The following is a 22,624-nucleotide window of genomic DNA, read 5'->3' as shown; positions in this document are numbered from 1 at the left end:
TTACCATTTAAAATGCACATGTTTTTAGTGAAATATCAAGTAGTTTTCACAAAACTGGATTGAAGTAAAACCAGTTTTATATCTGTTTTGAAGCGTAAGGTGAAATTTTTTTCCTTTATTTTAGACAGAGGATTTCCTAAGGGAACAACGCCAGAAACAGCTGTCCTAACATTTCACTAATATGCGTCATTCTTCAAAGTGAGATTTACTTTTCATTGCCAGGCTGTATCGAAATAACTTTTTAACGTAATTCTTAAGCTTGCAATTTAATTTCAGATGGAGAACAAAACAAAACTTGGATTATTGTTTTCTTATGATGTATGCCCAGAAAAAGGGGGTTTATTACATTCAGGTAAATTTCTCTTCTTTGTTTATGGTATATGAGGAAATAATTTGTGGAGGACACTGTCTGCAGTAGAAAGCAGTTTGTCCTGTGTGACTTGTTTTATCTTAATGTGCTTAGAAAAAAATTGAGGGAATGCAGACAGCTTAACTACTGTTTTTTCATTGTACCACAGATGAGTTACCATTGAGTTGGCCAAGGGGAAAAAAACACCAGCATAGTTTTGAGTGGCAATCAAGATAAAATCCATTTCTACTTTCTTAGGAAGGCAGCATCACTTCAATATGACTGTTGTGTATAGATATGTTTTCAATGTGTTGCTAGACTTGATGGGTTTTTTTCTTTTTTAAAAAAGGCTTTCAAGAACAGAGTTAAGCAATTCTTCTTAAATTTAATTTAGCTCAGAATTGTTCCTATTGTGTCTTGTGGCTTTGACGTGGAAGCCTTACCTACAGGTATTGCGGATACAGTGAATAGCTATGCTTATAATCTTTATTTAGATTTTGAGACTGTGTCCTTCGGGTAGGAAGCCCCACTCATCTAGTTTTTACAAAGCTATGCCGCCTGCTGCCAGAGAGCTGTTGCAGACGCGGTTCTCCTGGAAGCTGCACAATGACCGTTTTTGAAACGAGGCAGTCGCACAAATGTTAGTGCCAGCACAAGGGGGAGGGCATGAATGCGCTAGGAGAAAGGACAGGATAAGCAGGATCCTTAAAGCAGTGCCTTCACTTGCTATGAATTAAAGGGGCTGTAGCTCCCTGTGTTGGCAGTTCTGCTGCCTGGGCTAGATGATTAGTTTGGACTCTGTACCTGCTCTTCTGACGGGCAGCTAAAATCAGTGAAATGAATCCCTCCTCTGTAGACAACGTGTCTCTTAGCTTCTTGTCTCAGAGGAGAAATTATTTCAGTGATGTTAGGTTTATGAGCAAACAGTCAAGTTTGTGTACAAATCATACAGAGAGTCTACGTGTTCTACTGCTGATGTCAGTCTAACATTATTTCATGGATTATTTTTGGCGGAAGAGAGAAGCTAGAAAAGCAGTGTTCTGAAGTAATAAGTTGAAATACGTTTGTGGATTCTTACAATAGAAAGACACTGGATTAGTTCTCCACAAACAGAGAGACTCTGATCCCTACAATAGTTATTCCTGGCTGTGGCATCTAGGTTTTACAGCAGCACTTGCATTAGAAATATATGGCTTAGTGTTGGCAATATATTATGAATCAGTATTTCCTAGCTGTACTTTTTCCTATTGCTTTGCTGGTGTTTGTTTATTTATGTTATCACTGTAACCTTCCTCTAGCTTGAAGATGACATCGTTGTCAAGCAGAATTATTTCAGCACAATAAAAAATTTTGCACTTCAGCTCGCTTCTGAAGATTGGATGATTCTAGAATTTTCTCAGCTGGGTTTCATTGGTAAGAAAACGTTCATTTTAGTAGTTCAAAAGAACACATTCGTCCTCAGACTCTGAATTAATAGTGAACTTACTTCAAAGCTGTCGTCTTTGTAGTGGAAATAGACCAAGAAGTAGAAATTCATTAGCGCTTTTAGGAGCTCTGGTTTAACTCGTGTGGTGTTTTTTCTTTTTTTTTCTTTTTTTTTCTTTTTTCCCAGTTGTTTTATATACGTTTACATGACTGAGGCAAACTCAGGCTGTTGGAAGAGAGGGCAGTTTTATAACCTAAAGTTAATTATGAAAAATACTAGCAGTCAAACTGCAAGGAATGACTTATTTTAAAATTAGCTGCTTTTAAAACAAACATTTCATTAAAACACAACTGACTGAAGTGAAATAAAAAAGCATGAAAACTAACTCCACCTATAACAACCTCGTCAGTGCTTGTGCCAAAATTTCCAAGCATCAGCAGGCTTTAGTTTGTCTTGGTTGCAAGGCCTGTTGTATCCCCACCTTTTCTACTCCATCAAGAAGTTTTGGCGCTCTGCTCCCTCTTAGGTGGTGTTAGAATCTGTCTGTCATTGGTGATGGACAACAGTGACAGAAGCTAATGCAGCATCTTGGGCTGTACCAGGGTGCTCTGAAATTCCTGTATGGTTATTTACTCTGTCCTACCCTAATGTTTTTATTTAGACTTAACAGAAAAGCAATGAAGGAAGTTTTGAAGGGTTGTTACAAATTGAAAAGCTATTTCACAACTGCAGTGATGTGTCATCTGTTTAAAAGCACTAAGCTGGAGATATGTGAGGGAAAATTAAAAACAAAGTCAGGCTGTAGATTCCTGTATGTGGTCAACACAAATGATTCCAATGCAAAGGCTGGAAGTTGAGCTTGGAACAGGAAGAAAATCTGACATGTAACAGAAAGGGCAGTCCCGAGTTCTCTTTCTCTTGGAAATTCTTGTTCTCTTGTTTTTTTTCTTTGGATCTACTTTTCCAGAGAAGGGCTTCATTTTTAGCTTTGTGACCCATTCTGCTAGCAAACAGTGGGCATACATCTGGATTGTAGGACTCGGGGTTTGCCCTGTGGATGGCAACTACCATCCTGTGTCCAGCTCAGCATCCCGTGAGCTGCTGAGGCAGTAGTTCCCTGACTTCAGGGTCTCGGAGGTGTACTGAGTAGAAAGGAAACCAGTAGTTATCTCCTAAACATGCTTTGTTTGGGTGCAGTATGGTACTGTGTAGGTTTGCCTGCCAGTTTAACCTACAGAAACAATGGAGAGGAGGAGAGGAAATGGGCAGAGGGAAGTCTCCTCATCTATCTGGCTGCCACATAACCGATCTGCTTGGTTGCCTTGGGCTACTGACAGAGACGCACTGTTGCTGAAACAGTTAGGGGACTGGTTTTGTGGCCTCAGAGGTGGGAGGGAAAAACAGGAAATGGAGCTGCTTATAGTAGAGAAATGAGTTGAAATAATTTACCGGAGCTTTGGCCCTCAATAGACGTCAGTTCTGCTGGGAAGCCCCTTGCAACTCTGATTCTGTGGCTGCAGAGACTGGTTGAATAGGAGCATCTGATTAGGCTTTGTTTCTACTTTTGAACAGTTAAACTTAAATTGTAGGTTTAGTTGGGGATAGAGTTTTAGCTCCAGTCCTAATTGCACTTTAAATGTAAATTCTGTAGGAAGTTCCTGGGCAAAAGAAGTCACTTACATTGATTTTACATTTGCTTAATTAAGTGGTAGACCATACTTACTTACAAATTGCAGTTTTGTAAGACTGACATGTCAAAATGGATGTAAAACCAACTTAGAGTTTAGGACATGCACTGTCCTAACATCCATGGAGATGTATTTCAGATCACTTACTGTTTGTGTGTTTCCCACCCTTTTATCAGTGCTGCTGTAGAAGGCACAGTGGCTAAGCCAGAAGGGGTGGGTAGGTAGTCCTTAGTACTGAGATTTGGCTAATTCACCTGCCCAACTGTTTAAAATTATTTTCAAGCTGTTGTTCTATACTTTCCGTTTTAATGTAGGCTCTGAAAATAGTTAAATTTAGTTGTTGGCTCCTGCTGCTTGCATGCCTGTTATTTGTTCCTTGTATCATATTTGCTTGCCTTCTTTTAATTAGATGATATCAGTAGAATTTCAGATGCCTTTAGCTATGGCTACACATGTTAATGTTGCTTTTCTACCTAGAAAATTAAATTAGAATTTTTTTTTCTCCCAATTTAGCTACCTAGCCTGCTTTTAAGTTTGAGAGAAAAACTAGTATTCATCGAAGTGACTAAAACTTCGGGCTTTGAGACATACTGGTGTGCTATAACCATATATTGCATAGAGGTTTTATGCAAGTAATGTGGAATTGCCTCATCTCTACTATCTCTTTATGGATCTTGATGCCAACTGATACTATGGCAATTTGGTATTGCGGATACCTGTGGAGAAGAGCAAAAGTAGTTGTTTGTAACTGGGGATGTTTCATGTGTAGATGTCTGAGAGAAAGTAGAGTACTGAATTGCCTAGATGCTGCTGGTTTAGAAATAATCTGGGAAAGAGGCGTATGGCTGATGGGCTGTAAACGGTTGGAAACCTCGATCAGCTTGCAGATTCTACAAGGTAAAAATGTCTTTTGTCATAGTGTATTTCTGAACTGAAAATCTAATTTATGCAAGTACTACATGAGGAAGTGGCAAATGCAGCTATTTAGGCTGACAGCAGGATTATAGAATTCTGTCACATCTACCACTGAGCAGAAGTTGCTTCCTTTGGGTTTTTTTTGATACTGAAAGAATCATCTTAAGTGCTGTCAAGTATCTAATAAATAATGGGTGAGACGTATGCTGTTTCCCTAAGAAGCTCTGTGGAAGAAGATGCATCTTTTGCTCTTCTGGATTCTGGTTTGCACTGAGGTCCCTGACACAACATAGGAAAGTCCTTCTAGCTTTTATAAGCAATATTGATCTGTCTTCCAGCTGTCTATAAGCTGAAGCATTTTCCAGAGGATCCCCAACACTCTGTGCTGTAACTATAATGTCAGCTGTCACCAACTTTTAATGGAAAACGGTCTGAAATCAGCTTTTTGGTTGTCTTATACAGTTGCTCTGAATCTTACTGTGCCCTGATGTTCTAAGGCTTGTTGTTCTGATTATTCTAAGTTGTTCTGATGACAGTTTTGCTCAAGCTGTCCAGACAGCTGAAGTTTGGGGAAGAGTAGATTAAGTCAAATATTTGAGATTTAAATAACTTCAAAGAGGTTCTGGTTTTAATGCTAGTAATTTGCGTATCATTAGCAGGGGAAAACATTGAAAGACTTCAACTATAGTTAAGATATGTGCTTGCAGGTATAAAATTATTGTTGGTGTAGACTGAATACATTTAACATGATGCTTATGTGGAAGAATGCAAATTAATGATTTAGATATTTGCTCTTCAGAGAATTGGAGAAAAAGTTTTTTCACTCTGTGTCTTCTACTTGCCAGCAAAATACTGAGAGGGCCAGGGTAGTTCACTAAGGATAGCATTGTAAATGAACTGAGAATCAGAAGTCTTGGAAGGGCATAATAAATAGCAGAACATGTTCCGCAGTATATTTTTTTTCATTCCTGGCTCTCACTTTTGTCAATATAGATAAATAATATGGAGAAAGTCTTCCACACTTTGTAAATCTCCAGGGATTTATGGAGCATGATTTTACTTTTGAGTCTTAACTCCTTGGAATTTTCCAGTTTCTTTCCAGGGATAGGTTGTATGCACTCAGAACCTGAAACCTCTGAAATTTTGTCAGCAGAGTCTCTTTGATTTACATCTGTTCCCATGCACTGTACCAAGTGCGTGAACACTTCATCTGGATTTGGATGGCATCTCGTTGGCTCCACGGCTCACAGCTCTTGCCTCCTCCCATGTAGCTGTGCGGGAGGCCACAGGAGTGCAGGACCTTGGCAAATGCTGCTGCTTATTCTTCGGCTATGGCTATGCTCTAGAGAAGCCAAGCTGCTGCTGCTAGCCTTGCTCAGGAGAGGCTAGGCAAGGGCTTGGTTGCTTTGGATTCAGAGGTGCTGGGGTGTTGGAGCTGTGAAAGAGGAGTTGTACTGGGCTGCTTTCCATCACAAAGAGTAACTGTGGGTGGTCAGTGGTCCAGAGCTTTGAAGACTTGTTTTACCAGGGGTTTCACTGCAGAAACTTGTGTCTGATGGTGTAGGAAGAGTGTTCTCCGGGTGAAAAGGAGGGACATAGATGCATGGCAGTGCTGTGCTGGTGGTGGAGCAAAGCTGTGCCAAGTTGGCTGTGGAAGGTGGTGACAGCATTTCAGCAGGTAGCGCGTGGATGTCCGTCCTTTCTTACGGAAGGCAGACAGGGGCTTCAGGAGCCGGGTGTTGCCTGTTCATTTTTGCTTCAGTGATCATTATGAATTAAAATGGGAAGTCTTTGCCTGCACTGTTGAACCCTTCCACAGTGCAGGGCAATCTAGTGTGCAGAGGCCAGTTGGGTCTGAAGATGCTTGTGCAGGTACAGCCAGCTGGTGCTTACCTCGCATATTCTGACTGGTTGCAGTTGGATATATCAGTGTTTTACTTTGTCTGTTTCTTGTGGGTTCCCCCACTCACCAGTGTGTGTGGTCTGTGACATTGCCACGTTAACTAGATTATTCCCCGAGTCAGGGGTGGTTGACTTCATGGTTGACAGTATTATGCCAATCTAGGCCCAGAGGAAAGTGCCTCGGGGCCTGTACAACTTTGCCATGTGGACGTAAATAATATGTTGACATCCTGTTTCTATTTTAGGGAAAACTAGAAAAACTTGAATTAGGGAAAAGAGTAAATTCCTACTCTTTCGTCTTGTCCTTTGCTTATTTGAATGTTAAGGTACAGGATCCTTACCTACAATTAAGTTTTAAGTGACATGGTCTTTGAGTGTCTTTTCATTGTAGTTGACTACTAAAGGCTGAAATTTTTGTGCTCTTCAGAAGATGAGCTAGTCAAAGGAAAAAAAAAATACAGTGTGGTTCTATTGCTCTGTCCTTCAGAGGAAGAAAAGGATTCCAGAGCAGCATGACTGCGTATACCTCCTGGAGGAAGATAAATTGTCTCTTCGGTCAGACTGCTTCCATTGACATTGGAGCAATAATGTGAGGATGTTTGTCTTCTGAGTTGCATGGTATTGTGCAGCTTTCTGACACCACGTGGAAAGGCCCACTTGCTATGCAAGTAGGTGTCATCTAGAAATGATGGGTTTGGTCCCATAAACATCCCAGAAACATCTGATTAGTCCCATTTTTCAGCTGGTGTTAGATGAGGGTTTCACATATTTTTCTCTTCTCCTGCCCCATGCTATTGAAAGCAGTAGGCAAGGATGAATCATCAGGAAAATTAGGAGCCCATTTAGTTGGAAGTGTGACAAGCTGAAAGAGCTGTTATTCTGCATGAATATTTTACACAATATTTTACAAATCATATGATTTTCCTACCCATTTTTAAATATTTACTCCCACAAATAATGTTAAACAATATAAAAACAATATAATGTGTAAATAGAAACAATATGCTAATTAAAAATAACAACATCTTTCCTGTGTCTTGGAAGAAGAAAGGTTTGGAGTTGTCCCTAGTTTAGTAGGAGCTGTGCCTTGTTTAATGGGAGCTTCAGGTTGTAGGTAGTTCAAATGGAAATGGCTATTTGAGGACCTTATTGAAACAAGCACTTACAAGTAATGTCAATGTTTTTCCTTTATAAACAGCCAAATTCAAGGATTTTGTAAGGGATAACTTTGATTTAGCAACGTCAGGTCAGTTAACACCTTACCACATTTATTTCCCCACCCCACTGTGTGAATGGCCACTTTATGAATACAGAATCATTCCAACAGATGAAATAATTGGGACTGTTGTCAGATCCTTCTTCCATATTTATTGAACTGCATCATGATGTAGCCTTGCTCAGAACCCTCCAAGTTCATCTCAGTTCCAAAATAAATATTGTTTCATTGGCTATGCTCTTATCCAATTTCCTATAAACCATAGAGAAATGAGTTAGCATCAGACCTGTTTTCTGGAAAGGACAAGGCCCCTTAGGTGATCTCCTAAGTATGTATCCTCTTTTGGGGGGGGTGGTGGGGGGGAAGGGGATCTTGCAATTTGAGATCCTGGGATTCTGAAAGCAAATCTCCAGATGCAGGAGTCGTACCTGACAGTGTCAGAGCACACATAACAGGGCCCTTGCAACTTCGATGCTTTCCCTTAAAAAAATCCTTGTTGCTAATCAACCTGGCATCCTGTATCTACTCTGAGATATCATATAATATGCCAGGCTCAATAACCTGTTTCAGTAGAGATATTTTCCATCCCTGTTACAACAAGGATTTGAACTCCCAGCTCCTTGGTGTGGTGTGTGGGGTGTTTTTTTGGTTTTTTTTTTTTGTGGTTTTTTTTTTTTTTTTTTTAAATGCTGCCTTGTGATAATCTTCTATGAATTACAGATGTTAGTGAGCCTCAGAAGAAAAGTAAATATCTGGCTCTGAGTGGTAGTCCATATGTACATTCACAGTGGAAGTGTATGTTCCTAATCATTTAAGACTAGATATCTTTTTACCTTTTGTGTAGTACTGGTACATGGTGATACTTCAGCTATATCCTCTCTTCTGTTTATCTAAATGTGAACGTCCTCCTTAATGGCTAAATAAGGTAGACTGCTTGCACCATTTCTTTATTTCTACTCAACCACCTGCTCAAGTGGGGTGGTCACTGCTGATAGTTTTTAAGCTTCATACAAAACATTGTTCCCTACGTGTTTGTCATCCAGACTAGCCTATACAGCTCCCTAGTGGCCTTTCCAAAGATTTTTGTCCTCTTGTGGATGAGAACCAAATCCAATTTTCTGGTGAGTGTGGGAAATGTTTTTGCCACCTCAGAGAGGAACCTCTTAATGTCTACTCCAGTTGTTCTTCCTAAGTGTAGAAGGAGAAAGTATTAGGACCTCTACCACTTATGGAACTTGTTATTCAAAAGCCTATGAAGGCCTCAGAAATTACTAGTGGAAAAGAACCCCAAACATTTCACATGGCTAAGTGCTGTGTGTTAGTATTGTACAGAACAAGTGTGGGCAGAGAGAAGGCTTGTATTGGAGAGGAGGTTGGACTCTTGATCCATCAGTGGACACGTGCCCCAAGAGCCCATGCCTGTCAGCAGTGCCCACACCTCAGCACCATCTGCAGGACTGAATCACTTCAGCTAGTGTCCTCCTGAGAGGTTTCATTGTCACGTCATCTCTTTCTCCCTTGCCACCTCTGCTGTAGCCTAGCGTAGCAGAGACAGACTTCATCTGCAAACCTGGTGGTGTTTTCTGAATCTGCCCTCAAATCTGGAACTGCCTTTGGGAGTTCAGTAGGCACTCAGTCTCTGGTACAAGCACTTGTTGCCAGTCTGTCTTCAGCCTCATACTGCCCCACTCCTGGTTACGTGTTGCTCCTGGTAGCAATGTCTTCATACAAGGCAGCTTTCCTCAGTGCTGCATTCAGTTTAACAAAATTTCCTAGCGTATTGGCCACCTTTCTCTTCAGACACCTTGTACTGGCAGTGAAGTGTATTCCACAACCACATGAAAAGTTACTAGTAAATAGACTTTCTTCACCAACAGCGAGTTTCCTTCTTTTGCCAAGGCCTCCTTAAACCTCACAGATCCCAGGATTCCCAAGAATCCTGCAGCCCAGTGCCACCCAGAAGTCCATCTGTACTGGACCAGGCACTGTGCTGTCTTGGAAGCCCCAAAGTCATGGCAGTACTTACGGTTGGTGTTTGTGGGAGGCGCGTATATTTTCTACTGGGCAGTTGACTGCTGAGAGTCGGGCTAGTGCAAAATACCCTCAGCATGAGCTTGCTCATGGCCTACACATTGCAGAAAAAACTCTGGTCGCTGCTATGTGATGTCTCTTCTTTTATGTTGTGTTGTGTCCGGTTATGTTCTAGTGGGTTCCTTCTTCTTTTTTGATTTTCTATAGAGGAGAATATGGAGTTAGTGGTAGGTGTTCCATCTCTGCTATTTCATACCTGAAAAAGCTGAAATTGTGTGACTAGGCAGATAACACTCATCACAGCTCCTTGTCTCCGGTGCTTGAAGTTTACATGTGACATAGAGAATAATAGACATGAATCCGTAACTCTGTTTTTGCAGATTGACAATTTCTGTTTTTTAGGAGACTGTGTTGCAGTATACATTGAGTATTTTGCTAACACCAAGGTGCAGTACAATGAGTTCTTGTTTGAGTGGTGGTTTTATTTAGTTTCGCATAGCTGAAAGCTATGTAGCTTTTAATAACATGGAGATTTCAGGTTGTTCATTGCTACCATTTCTAGCCTTGGCACAAACTTACCATCTATTGTCTAACTGATTTCAAAAGACCATGTTATCTTTAATCTAAAATAACTCCAATTATTCTTAATGTCATCACAGGTAAAATGTTCCAGTCTCCAGATATCACTCTTATTGTAGAGTTCATATTTATGTTTTATAAGGAGAAACCTATTGATTGGCTCCTGGACCATATCCTCTGGGTGAAAGTGTGTAACCCTGAGAAAGATGCTGTAAGTTTGTTTTTATAATAAAGCTTTTGAAATATTTTTCTGGTGGTGAATGAGTTGGCTTTGGTGAGCTGGAGGCTGGCATACTCTGTATTATGGTTACTGTGTGTCCTGAAAGAATCTTCCCACCAAAATTTTAATGTCAAAAAGAACTTCAGAGAGACAGTTCTTGAAAGCATTATTACTGTTGTTGTTTCAGATTTTGGAGATGGACACGGTAGGATGAAAGCAAGAGTCTAGTTAGCTTGTGTGTGTATAAGTCCTAAAAATAAACTCATTTGCATAACCCCCACTGAGGTGCTGCAGAATGCTGCTGCTTGGAGAGCAGTCAGAAGGTACCGAATGGGGAATAAACTTTGGAATTTGGTCCTTCATTTCTCGAGTAGCACCCTTGCTGAAAGAATGAATAAATGGGTTCTGTGCAAGAACCTTGAATAGTGTTTTATTTGCACAGCAGTCTTGGTAGATTTCTGAAATTAAAACAAGAACACTGGATAAATAGGCCTGGGTTCTTGTTGAGTCTTTTTGGTTCATGTAACATCACATACTTGCAGTAAAAACTTAGCAACGTTGTGTTGGTTTTACTAATGTGTGGTTTGGTGGGGTTTTTTTCGTTGGTTTTTTTTTTTTTAACCCCTTTGTTCCCTTCCCTCATTTCAGAAACATTGTGATCGGCAGAAATCTAACCTACGGATACGCTTCAGACCTTCTCTTTTCCAGCATGTTGGCCTCCACTCCTCTCTAGCAGGGAAGATCCAGAAACTCACAGTTAGTAGCTAAAATTTTCATTCCTTTCCAGAGCAGGCTGATGAACTAAAAACTTTCTTTTTGTCTGGCATTTTCAAGCATGTTGTATGTTATTCCATTTGTAATGAAATCTGATTTAAACTGGCCACTGTCAAGTATAAGAAGTGCTAATCAGTTTACTTTTGTAGATCTTTGCTAGTGAATTTTTTCTATTTTTTTTCCTTTAATGACATGTTCATCTTATTAATCAGTACAAGATCTGATACACCCAAAAATGAGTAATGCATTAATTTTCAGTTTTATGCACTTACTTGTTTTTAAGTGGGAAAAGAACACAATAAAACAGATTATCTGACCAGCATGATGTTTGTCTGTCTTTCAATTAGGACAAAGACTTCCTGAAACCCTTACTGCATAAAATCCATGTGAATCCACCTGCAGAGGTTTCAACATCTTTAAAAGTCTACCAAGGGCATACGCTAGAAAAAACCTATGTAGGGGAAGACTTCTTCTGGGCTGTCACACCGGTTGCTGGGGATTATATTCTATTTAAATTTGACAAGCCAGTCAATGTGGAAAGGTGAGTAATTATTTGCCTTTGGTCTCATATTTATAGCTGGTTGTTCACCAGGAATGCTTGAAGATAGAATCCGGGGCTCTCATTATAAACTAAAGTGAAATGGCGTAGGGTCTTTGGAGTTCAGCAGAAATGATGGTGGTTAGTATCTTCCCTCTAATTCTTTTACTACTGTAAATTTTGTCTTGCTCATTTTTTTCTTTTTAATTTTATTCAGTCCAGAGACTTTTATAGATGCAATTCAAACCCAGTGCTTCTCTGGCAGTTTATAAGAGAATGTGAAAGAAGCCAATTGGATTCTATTTGTATTTGGTTGGTCTGCTTCTAATTACAGAGCAATTGTACATCATGATGTGCGGTACAGTATGTTGTGCCCTGCAGCCTCGGTCCCTTGATTGTCCAGATCAGAAATCTTGCTGGAGAATATCACGATGTCCCCAGACCTGAAAGCTGGGAACTCTGAAGGGTAATGTTTTTTAGATGTAGCTTTAGGGCTTGAAAAAAGTCACCGTGCTAAGACTCCAAGTTGACCTATTTAAAAAAATTGAAGTTAAAAGAAAAAAAAAGTGCAGGGGAGAGGGTGAAATACAACTGCCTGTGATTTATTAGAGGACTAAAGGTGACTTCTTTTTAGCTACTAGTCAGATAAAGTAAGGATAATAGAGTTTGCGCTTTAGACTGTAGTCATCCTTTAGTTTTATTCAGGCTTGCTGCTTTGCTTTTTACTGGCTTGCCAACATAGTAGTCCAAGACTTATAAAAGAAATTATTTATTTAGTGTCTAAGTGTTGCTGTGTTAGTGGATTCCTTTTCTCCTTCACATACATCATGGGTTTTTTTGAGGCCAGTACCTGTAGTCCAGGAGAGCAGTCTCTTTGGATCAATTTGACTGGATGCTTTTCTTGTGAAGCAGCTCTTTTTGCAGTCCTGAACTGAATCCAATTAGTCAACTTCTGTGCCTTGGTATGTAATCAAAGGCTAAGTCTTCACCTTGGCTTAGCACAACAGTGAGGATCAGTAGTTTCCTTGTTACTACGTTGTTCCAAACTAGTCTGACCTGTGAAACTCAAGTTTGTCGTTTCAGATGTCAGATTACTCTTTTCAGTTGATTTCTGTGCTTTAAAGACTTTCCTGGTTGGCTTTCCAAGATGCACGTCTTGAGGTATATGACAGCCACATCTCCTTGGATTAAAGGCAAAATCTTTTTTTGTCCTGTGCCAAGGGTTTAAAAAAATACATGTTTTTCAACTCAGATGTGTGAATTCACTGATTTCTCTTCTGATCAAATACGAAGTAAGCATTGTCCAATTTGTGCATTTGTTTTTTTGTTTGTTTGTTTTTACGAGTTATATGTGTCTATGTTATGAATGGGGTAACTAAACAGCAGATGTTGATCTTGGGTAGATTAGGATGAGTCAAATGCACAACAGCAATTTTGAAAAGTGTTGCTAGCAAGTGTCGCAGGCGAGCAGTGTATTTAAAAAATGGCATGCACAGGTCTGAAGAAAATATTTTTTGATATTTATTACCTTTATGGTGAGAGAACTGGGGGAAAAAGTAAGTACTAATTATCTGCGCAAAAGGTGGGAAGACGGTGTTCATTACTGTGTCCTGGAAAACTGTAGCTAGGCCTTCTGTCTACCTGCTGTATTAAGAACAGTCCCAGCAGTAGAGGATCATATGAGGGTTTTTTTTGGTTCTGTTTCTTGAAGAAATGCATTTTAGTTTTAGAAGAAAGGGAATATCTTGTGTTCTGTTGCTTCCTCAAATGAAGTCCACCAATTAGAATGGTGCTACCTGTTCAGACTTAATTTTAACACTGTGAGTTGTCATTGTAAGCCATTTGTAAGTTGATTATGATTTTAGCCTCTATTGCCAGAGTGTCCTCCAAAATCCGGTATTGTGCCTTTCTGAAGTCAATGGCTGATTAGGGCTACAGATGATGTGATATCAAATTGTTGGGGACTTGGTTTTGTTTGTTGACTGCATAAGCAGCAGGCTTTGTTAGGTGAAAGTCAAGCAAAGCAATGATATTTCCTGGTATTTCAAGGATGCTTGCTGAGGCAGTCAGAAAATAAAACTGTGTGACTTGGGGGTCGAAACACAGAAAACGGAGAATGAACCGAGCATTAGGAAGACTTACCTGGTGGGGAGATAGATCTGACTCTGGGAATTAATGAAAATGGCTTTTGAAAGCCATCCTGTGTTTGTGAAGGGATGCAACAGGATTTTTTTTTTTTTTCCAAGTAATAAAAAAGCTCTTTGAATTTACAGAAAACTTCTTCTGCCAAGTCAGTTTGAGGCGTAGCTGCATAATAACTCCCATAGTAAATCTTGAAAAACAAGTTTTCTAATGGAAATATTGACCACGACTCTGAATGGCAGGTCTGTTAAGCTGTGACAGAGCACGAACTTGTTCCTATAGCTTATTTTTCCATGCCAAATGTTTTGCTGATCTGAATTTAAATTTTCTGTTGAGTATAGAAGTTCAGTAGTTAGCTTTCATTAAGTCTTCAAATATTCTCAGATCTCAAAAATGAAATATTGTCAGGGATAACACTGGCAAGGATCTCTTAACAGTTTAAGGCAAGAACTGAGCTCACTTTGAGCAGGTGGTAACATCTGTGGCTGTTTTGTGCAAGACCTGATTGGCAGATCCCTGCTGAATCCTGAAACAGTCAAATCGACGGTGCTTCTTCTAGACCACACCTGGAGAACAGGGATGTGTAAATTGAAATTGTCTAATGCTCATTTTAGTAGCAGTTCTTGTACTGAACCTTTTTAGGGTTTTTCCAAGAAAAGAATCTCCAGCCACAACACAGGGCCCTTAACAGTAAGCTGGGATCTCATTCCTATTTTTGCAATGAAAAGGTAGATAATCCTCTTTCAATTGCAAATCCATGAGAAAGAAAATAGATCCATTGACTCTCCTCTTAAAAGCAAATCGCACAGTAGCGTTGAAGGTGTGGTTTGGTTTTGGCTTGTTGGTTGTGGGGTCTTTTTTAGATAAATGGATGGACTGTTTTCTAAAGGCTCAAAACAGCCTACATTGAAAAGATAAGAAATACTGCATTTCTGTTCCCTTAGGTGGTTATGTAATTATTGAAATCCACATTGCTATTTTGGTATGTACGCTGTTGTTCCACGCACACATTTAGTTATTGAAACTGACAGTTTTATTTAAGTTTCTTTATGAAGCATACATTATTACTATTTTAATGGTAGTACTCAACGTAAATTCATTTTCTTCACTATAAATAACTGATTCAGGATACTATTTACTTGTTACTTTCTATCTTCAGAGGAGTCAGTGAGGAATGTTGTACCTGAGCAGCTCATGGGGAAGAGCTTTTGACTTTAGACATTGCTTTGTTTGAGGGATTTTTGTTTTGTATGTAAGAAGTTCTGAAATATTGGTGCATGAGTATCTTGAACAGACGTAATAAATTTTGAACATGATCCTGATTTAAGCAGCACTTAAGTGATGCTGATGCCCATCATCATCGTAACCATCTCTCTTTTTTGAGTGCCTAAGTTTCAGAGTCTTCCCTACAGATACTGGATGTGCAGTGTTTGAGGCTAATCATCTAATTTTCCATGTTGTTGACCCTGGCATCTCTAGGAACATGTGATGTTAACCTGGCATGTATTTCCTGTGGCATCTTCTCACAACATAGAATTCCCACACATGCAAGGAATACATATTTGACTATTCAAGCTGGACAATCAATCTGTTGAGTGTAAAGAGTATTTTGGTTGGGCTTCCAGTAACTAAACATCTACATTACTTTGTCTGCTTTGAAATTACTGTGCTGAAAAATACTTGCATAAAAATTTGCTTGCCTGTTACTTCTGCCACTTCATTGTGAAGAAAATAAACACAGCTTTTAAAACAGGTTCTCTAGCAATGAAAACTTGAAAGGAATTTAATTTCTTTAAGTAAAAACAAAGTTACCAAAAAAACAAAAAAAGTATCCTAGCAGTTGGTCATGCATGGATCTAAAATGTAATTATCCATCACATGGGATGCAAGTCTTCCTGTGGGTAGGGAGAGATCCAGTGCAAAACAGTAAAAAAAAAAAAAAAAACAAAACCCCCCCAAAAAAAACTCGACTGATGCATACGCTGCTCTTTGTTTGTAATCACTGCTCAGCCTAGAAACTCTCCCTCAGCGCGATGCAATACACTGAACCTTTCCTGGGCGACGTCAGCTGAAGTAACACGCACGCACGTGGTATCATTTAGAAATAATCTTTGTTCTGATTTTGAAGATAGAGGTTATTAAGGCTGAACATCATTTTATTAAGCTTTAATGGTGGTGGCAGTTGATAGGAAGTATTTGAAAGTATCTACATTTATTATTTTAAAAAGCTTTGGTGTTTGTCACTATACTTCAGGCGGGATAATATTTTTAGTGTGTATGAAAGAGAGAATTTGAGGACTTGGCTTCTGTGTTTACATAAGCTTCTCTACTAATGAGTAGAACATCCTCAAATGGATGCACTGACAGCAGTGGAGACTTGGCAGGCAGGCTCCCAGACACCGATGCTGTTTGCTCCGGGCATGGAACTCTGCCCGTAACAATGAGGCGAGAACTTCATATGAAAAGAAAGAGAAAAATACCCCAAAGTATGGATCAGAGACAGAAGAGAAAAGCTGCCTGAGCCAAGGGCATGCTGCTTCTTCCTTAATGGCAGTTACATTCAAGATTTGTGTATTTGGCATCGTTCCTGGGTTTCAGCTCACTGTCAGAAATCTTGGAGGCTTAACGCTGTTGCCTGAATGTTAGATGTCTAATGCCACTTGAGAGACACCCTAAAAGACTTTGCCTGATTTCCAGAAGGGCTTGAGTCCCAGAGATGTCATCAACGCACCTTGCCAGTCTGGGATCAGACCCAAGTGGGTCTCAAAACCCATCTCAGATGGTGGCAGATGTCTGTGTTTAGGAAAACCGAATGGAGTTGTGTGCTTCTGGAGAAATAAGCTAGGAGAAAAAAAATGTTTACGTGTGTACATGTGCATGTTAAAAAAAACAACCAACCAAGCCCAAAGCCTTTCTACATTTCAGTGGATTAAAAATTAGCAGAAATAGCCTTGCAAAAGAAAATAAGGGGTTTTTTAACTAATATTCGTGTGGTGGAAAATTAAGTAAATTCCTTTAAGAGCAGAGATTTTAGGACAGAGAACAGCCCTTCTCTTAAAACATGAACAACAATAAACCCCCAAACATCAACCAAACAAAAAAGCCCCAACTGCAAAACAAAACAAAACAAAAAGGCAAACCACCTCCAAACCTAAAAATTATAATTAGTTAAAATTAATTTAATGTCAAACCCTTTCCTATTGCAGTTGATGTGTGTATACTGCAGAGAGCACAGTGCAGGTTTAGAAGGCTGATCTCACAGTCCTCACTGGGAAACGGCAGGGAAGAGTAATCCTGGGAATGAGGAGATTTTCCTACCAGCTAAATGCCTTCTACACATACTGCTCAGTTCAAGAGAGTTAGGAAATGGTATGGGTAACCTTATCCAAAGATTTAGGTGGACTTTTAAAGTGGTGTGAGAAAATTAAACTCTTGGGTGTGTGTTGGACAATAGAATACTCGGAACGCTTCCCCAAAATCCCCATCACCCCTTCAGTCAGGCTACTCTGTGGTCCTTTGACAAACATGACAAAGTTATCTCCTCCTGGTGTGCTGGTTCAGCACTTCTGTGAGAACGGGGAATTATCCCTTGCAGCTCTCAAACATGCAGCCCAGTTTATATATGGACATTTAGACTGGCTGGTTTTGCCAGAGGAAAGGAAATCTTTCCAGGCATATTGCATGGGGTTCATGGGGTAAACCTACCTTTGGTTATTTCTTTTGTGGTGCATTGCTTGTGTTTTTAAATGGGAGCTGTAACAAGAAGATAGGAAAGCTCCCATTAGATTGCTCACCTGTTGTGAGTACTTGGTGGGTGTACATATAGACTTGAGGAATTAAGCTCTTGGAAGTAAAAGCAATTTTTGCAAAAGAACGAGTAAGAGGCATAAAGGACAGGAGAAGAAATTGAGCTTGAGAGAGGGAAAAGAAACTATTCATCTTCCGTTTCTGTTTTGCACAAGGAAATAATGCATGGTTACTGCTGGTTTCCAGTGACAGTGAAATAACATTTCCTAATGAGGATTCTGGGAAAATGACAGTGAGGAGGTAGATTAGATTTCTGTTACCACATTTGCATCCAGTGATCAAAAATCCTGGATAGAAGTGGTGAGTAATGACTCTTTCAGCGGATGACGGCATCTGTAGAGAGCCAAAAATTTGCTGACTGAATGTTGCTTTTATAGAAATTCATGCTGTGCAGAATTAAAAACTGTTATGCTGCGTGTTGCTATGGATAATTGGCTCAAATATGGAAGGAAGGAAACATTTCCTCTCTGCCTTCCTACCTTTTTTCCTTTTCTGAAAATGGGATATACTAAAATATATCAGATTGTTAAAAAGAGGCGTAAGGAGGATACGTAGAGAAAGGAATTTGGTTTGATGTTTACAGAGCACAGAAGCCTGCCATCATAAATAGTGTCTTAGAATGTTTGTCCTTAGCATCAAGTGAGGTAAGGCTTTTGTTTCCTTCAAAAGAAACCCCAAATATATTGCCAGTGGATGTGAACTGTGCTTCTTAAAGAATTTTTGTGTATTATTTCCTTTTATAAAGCTTGCCATGATTTAGTGATAAAGTTGCTGTGTGCTCTGTTCTATTTTGTCAAGCAATTAAAAATCAGAAAATGCATAGAATCACACTTGCTACATATAAAAAGGATGACTTGCACCTCTATTTGTTTAAATAAAGTATAAAAGACAGTAAAAATGATATTTTTTTATGCCTAAAGGAAAACAATTTAGGTAATAGAATAACAGTTTTCTGGGCCTAAATATGATTCGATGTGAGAGGAAGTCAAGGTACATTCTCTTCATAAGCAAAATAGAAGGAGGGTAAAGAGGTGTGTGCAGGTGGGATTTTTTTTGTGCTGTAAGTAGAGGGGATGGAAAAGTTTAGCTATTCAAAGAAGATTATTAAAACTAACAGTGCAGATTAGTAATATTTATATTAATTTATACACATCTCCTGGGGGATGTTACAAAAGATGAGAATCTTTGCGGGTGCTCACTCGTGGGGGAGTTCTGAATCGGAGTGTAGGCTTTTCAAGCACCTCAGCAGCCGACTGCATTGGCAAGCCAGTGATACCTTCCCTGGGTATATTAATGATAACTGTGCTTCTTTGTGTGGTAAGATGCGTATGAATACTCGTTTCACCTTATTGCTGGGTTTGAGGGTTTTTTCCTCCCTCTAGCTGGCGGAGCTAGGACTATCTAGCTCCATGGCAAGAAGACAAACCCTCATCTTGGGTAAATATTCAAGTCACGGAATATGAAAACTGAAGTTTTCTTTGCAGATTTTTTTTTTCTCCATTTTGTTGTTTGTTGTTTGTGTGGTTTGGTTTTTTTTTTAAAACTTAAAATTTTGTGTAATTTTTTTATGTCCCATGAGGGGTTAATGTTTAGCATCCTCTTTTACTCTCACACTACATTGAGGTCATGAGCAGCGTGTAAGTTTGTTCATACATTTAGTAACTTGGGGCATAGAGGAGGTTGTCTCTGTTCTTGAATATGTACAGTAGCTGGTTATTATCTTTGACCCGTGACTCCTGATAAAGATGCTGTCAGAGGAAGAGGTTCTCCAAGATTTAGAGGTATTAGTATTTCATTTGTTAGTTGTTTGTCTTTGGCTGCTGTCAAGAATGTCCAGAAGTGTCCATGTTTGTGTGTTGTAATTAAAAAAACAGCTGTGAAATAATGTTCTATATAGTAATAGTAGTATTTCTAACTTCAGGTGAATTTGTATGCGTTTGGGATTACTGTATTTAGAGGTCTATGGCTTTCAGAATTTTAATTTGAAAGAATGGTTCAGAAGGTGTTATGTTTAAGCAGCAGGTAGACAAGGATATTTTAGTGTTTCCATCCTAAGAAAAGTGTCAGTTAACTAGGAAGAAAAAGCATGTTTTTGCTCTTTACATGGACTGCCACGTTTAAATCCCAGGACAGATGTCAGAGTAACTTAGCAGCCAAAAGCACAGCTACTTCCGAGTCTTTCAGTGTCTGTATGGAGAAACACCTGTCATAGTCTGAAAGCCTTGAAAGCTTCTGATTTATCAGTATGTCAGGAAGGTAAGTTTTACAAAAGAATAGCTAATGATACTTATTTTAGAAGCTGTAGAACATCTGTTTGTTTGTAAATTAAATTTCATTTCACATTCTAATTCATTAACTTTATTTTGAAGCAAAAGATTCCTCATGGATGTGAACTGTATGTGTGTATTTATACTTCTGTTTTGAATCTGTGTGGCTTTTTATGACTAGGTGGGTGTTAATCTGTCAACTGTTCAAGCAAGGCTCAGATATAAAAATACCCCTTCCTTTCTAAACATAATGTCACAGAAGATGTGACATACGCATGCGCTCTACACGCGTGTGCATATGGGTAGACAGATAGCTGTAGGAAACATACTAGGAAAGCGGGTTTGATTACATGGAAGTCAGATTTTATTAATTACTTCCATTAATTGTTTTGGAGTTGTGCCAACTCTTGAGTGTGTTGCCCTGATGGAGTGATAACTGCTGAGGGTGGAAACCCTGCTTGGGCTTCAAAAGTCGGTGGCACAGTAGGAGAAATGGTTTGCTGTGGTTGTATGGCTGCAGGGTTGTTTTAAACTAACAAAACCCAAATATATATACTCCCACCCCACCTAACAAAAAACCCCACCCCTAAACCAAAAACCCACCCCACCCAAACAACCCACAAACAAACCAACCCCTTGCCACCACCACTTTCCCCCAAAAAACCCCACCCAGACACCCCAAACCCGTTAGCACTCGTTGAGAGCAGCACAGTGATCACAGGAATCTCTTTGTGGCTTTTGAGGTGTGTCTTCTCAGAAATAAGGTTGGTGAGCAAGAAATCACCGAGAAAAAGCTCTGTCTGTGGTTTGGTTGGAGTGTGTGACGGCGGCACCGGAGATGGGAGGGTTTGATCACCTGCTTTTTAAATTAAGTCTCAGAATCTTCAGTGTTTTCAAGAGAAGAATTCCCAGTAACGACTGGGATATCTGACAGGCTGAAGGATGGCAAGTTCGATCTGGTAGGTCAGAAGGCAGCAGGATATAATGTTAGTCTTCTGGTCAGCTTTGCCAAGTGTTTTGCCTTACGTGCAAGAAAGGCGTCTTCCTAGAAGGGATAATTAATTACGTCCTTGGGGTTTTGTGGTTTCACTCGTGCTTAGAAAAAGTCACTAGATTTTTCTTGGAAGAGCTGTGGATGCTTGAGGTCCCCCATGTACCTTAGAACTGACTAACCTTTACATCACGCTACAGCAGGGCAATGATTTTTCTTGAAGCACGTACGATGCGGAAGCTCACAGAGTCCGGTTTTGTTTTGCAGCTCGGTCTGCGCGGTCCTGCCAAAGCCAGCGCACTAGAAATGCAGCGTAGCTTTCGTATGTCAGCCTGTGGATTCACTCCTGTTCTGAGCCTTGATAAAAGAAACGCTATATACGTGTGCGTGCCTGTGGTGGTTTGAGGTTTTTTTTTTTTTAATTACTTCTGTAATTTTGGGAGCGCAGACATTTCTAAGCCAGGGTCAGAGCGTTCTGTTTTCTTCTACTTGTCTTGTAGCTAGGGAGTCTGGATTAATGGCGAGTACTTATCTGCCTTCAGACGTATCAGATAAAAGACAAGCTGGAATCTACATGTCTAATTCTGTCTTAATAAATTGCAAATTGAACTAATGTTTGTAATTTTAATCAAGTGATAATTTCTGAACTAATTTTGCCCCTTGCTGGTGATGTATTTAATGTCGAAGACGGTGCTTAATGTTAATTTCTCCAAGTTCCAAGTGAAGAAAGGTTTGAAGTGTGTGGATTATTTTAATTTTTTTTACACATAGGCATTTAAACGTATCAAAAGTAAAATAGGCTTGTTAAAAGTGGCATCTGAGTAGGTGTAGTATCTAGGTGGCTTTTTGACAGTGATCTGAATAGACTGTGTGGCCCACTGGAAAAAAGGGTAAGTAATCAACAATTTTTCAAGCATTGATACCACCTAGTGGTAAAAAATATTGTTACTTGTTTACATAATATATATTCAAAAGAATGTGAAGCTTGTGTTATGTAAGGAAGGGGGAATTAAACTGTGTCTTTTGTAACGTTATCTACACATGCATGGTACTGCCAAAGCTGTTTCAGAATGGGACCCTAGAATTGGAACACTTGCACTTTGCTGCTTGGTACGTGTTGGGATGGTTTTGATACAAAAAACATCAAAACCACTGTCCTATTTAAAAAAAATTAAATGCACAACTGAATTAGGGTAATGGGAACTTCTTACTGTTGTTGAAAAAAAATCCTTTTCTGTGTGTGTCAGTCAAAAATACCTGCTTTTGTTTCAAAAAGAAAAATCCATTTTTGGAACAGAAGTTTGAATTCAGATGATGTTAAGGGTGTAGATATGGGTTGGGAATTGCTGGCTCAGTCCTTAATGAGACTTGGTGATGAACGGGAGCGGAGAGCTGGCCTGGCAAAACATTGACTTGGATGGGTTCCCAGAACTGGTTCAGAATGGATCTGCAGAGTTCATCCTGCGGGCGCAAGGAGAGGGCGATGCTTAGTGGGGAGCAATGGGGAGAGGGCAGGCAGGGCTCCTGCTTCGGGAGGTGATACCAGTGCCTGCCAGGCAACAGTGGCTGCTGTGCTGGTTGCTTTTTATGGTGCAACGTGTCAAGATCAGATTATGGAAACTACTTTTCTAAGTAAAACATTGCCCAACTACTCGTTAAAAATGCAAAACTTGCAAGCCCTTTCCATTAGGGAAGGAGAAGTGTGGCCAGCAGGTCGAGGGGGGGGGATTCTGCCCCTCTGTTCTGCTCTTGTGAGACCCCCCCTGGAGTACTACCTCC

The 22,624-nt window shown here is 39.8% G+C and overlaps 1 protein-coding gene across 1 annotated transcript in view; it reads left to right on the top strand.

The window, feature by feature from the left end:
* MGAT4A (mannosyl (alpha-1,3-)-glycoprotein beta-1,4-N-acetylglucosaminyltransferase, isozyme A) overlaps positions 1 to 22,624 on the top strand; it is a 46,129-nt gene that overhangs the window by 18,104 nt on the left and 5,401 nt on the right. The window contains exons 6-10 of the mRNA XM_010147555.1: positions 277 to 352; positions 1,648 to 1,762; positions 10,187 to 10,317; positions 10,975 to 11,082; positions 11,448 to 11,641. Of these exons, the coding sequence (XP_010145857.1) occupies positions 277 to 352; positions 1,648 to 1,762; positions 10,187 to 10,317; positions 10,975 to 11,082; positions 11,448 to 11,641 (624 nt within the window). The remainder of the gene's footprint in view (positions 1 to 276; positions 353 to 1,647; positions 1,763 to 10,186; positions 10,318 to 10,974; positions 11,083 to 11,447; positions 11,642 to 22,624) is intronic.

The sequence above is a fragment of the Eurypyga helias genome, unplaced genomic scaffold, assembly GCF_000690775.1.
Source record: "Eurypyga helias isolate BGI_N326 unplaced genomic scaffold, ASM69077v1 scaffold6222, whole genome shotgun sequence".
Lineage (NCBI taxonomy): Eukaryota > Metazoa > Chordata > Aves > Eurypygiformes > Eurypygidae > Eurypyga > Eurypyga helias.
Note: the sequence above shows the minus strand (reverse complement) of the source record. Positions and strands in the feature narration are given on the sequence as shown.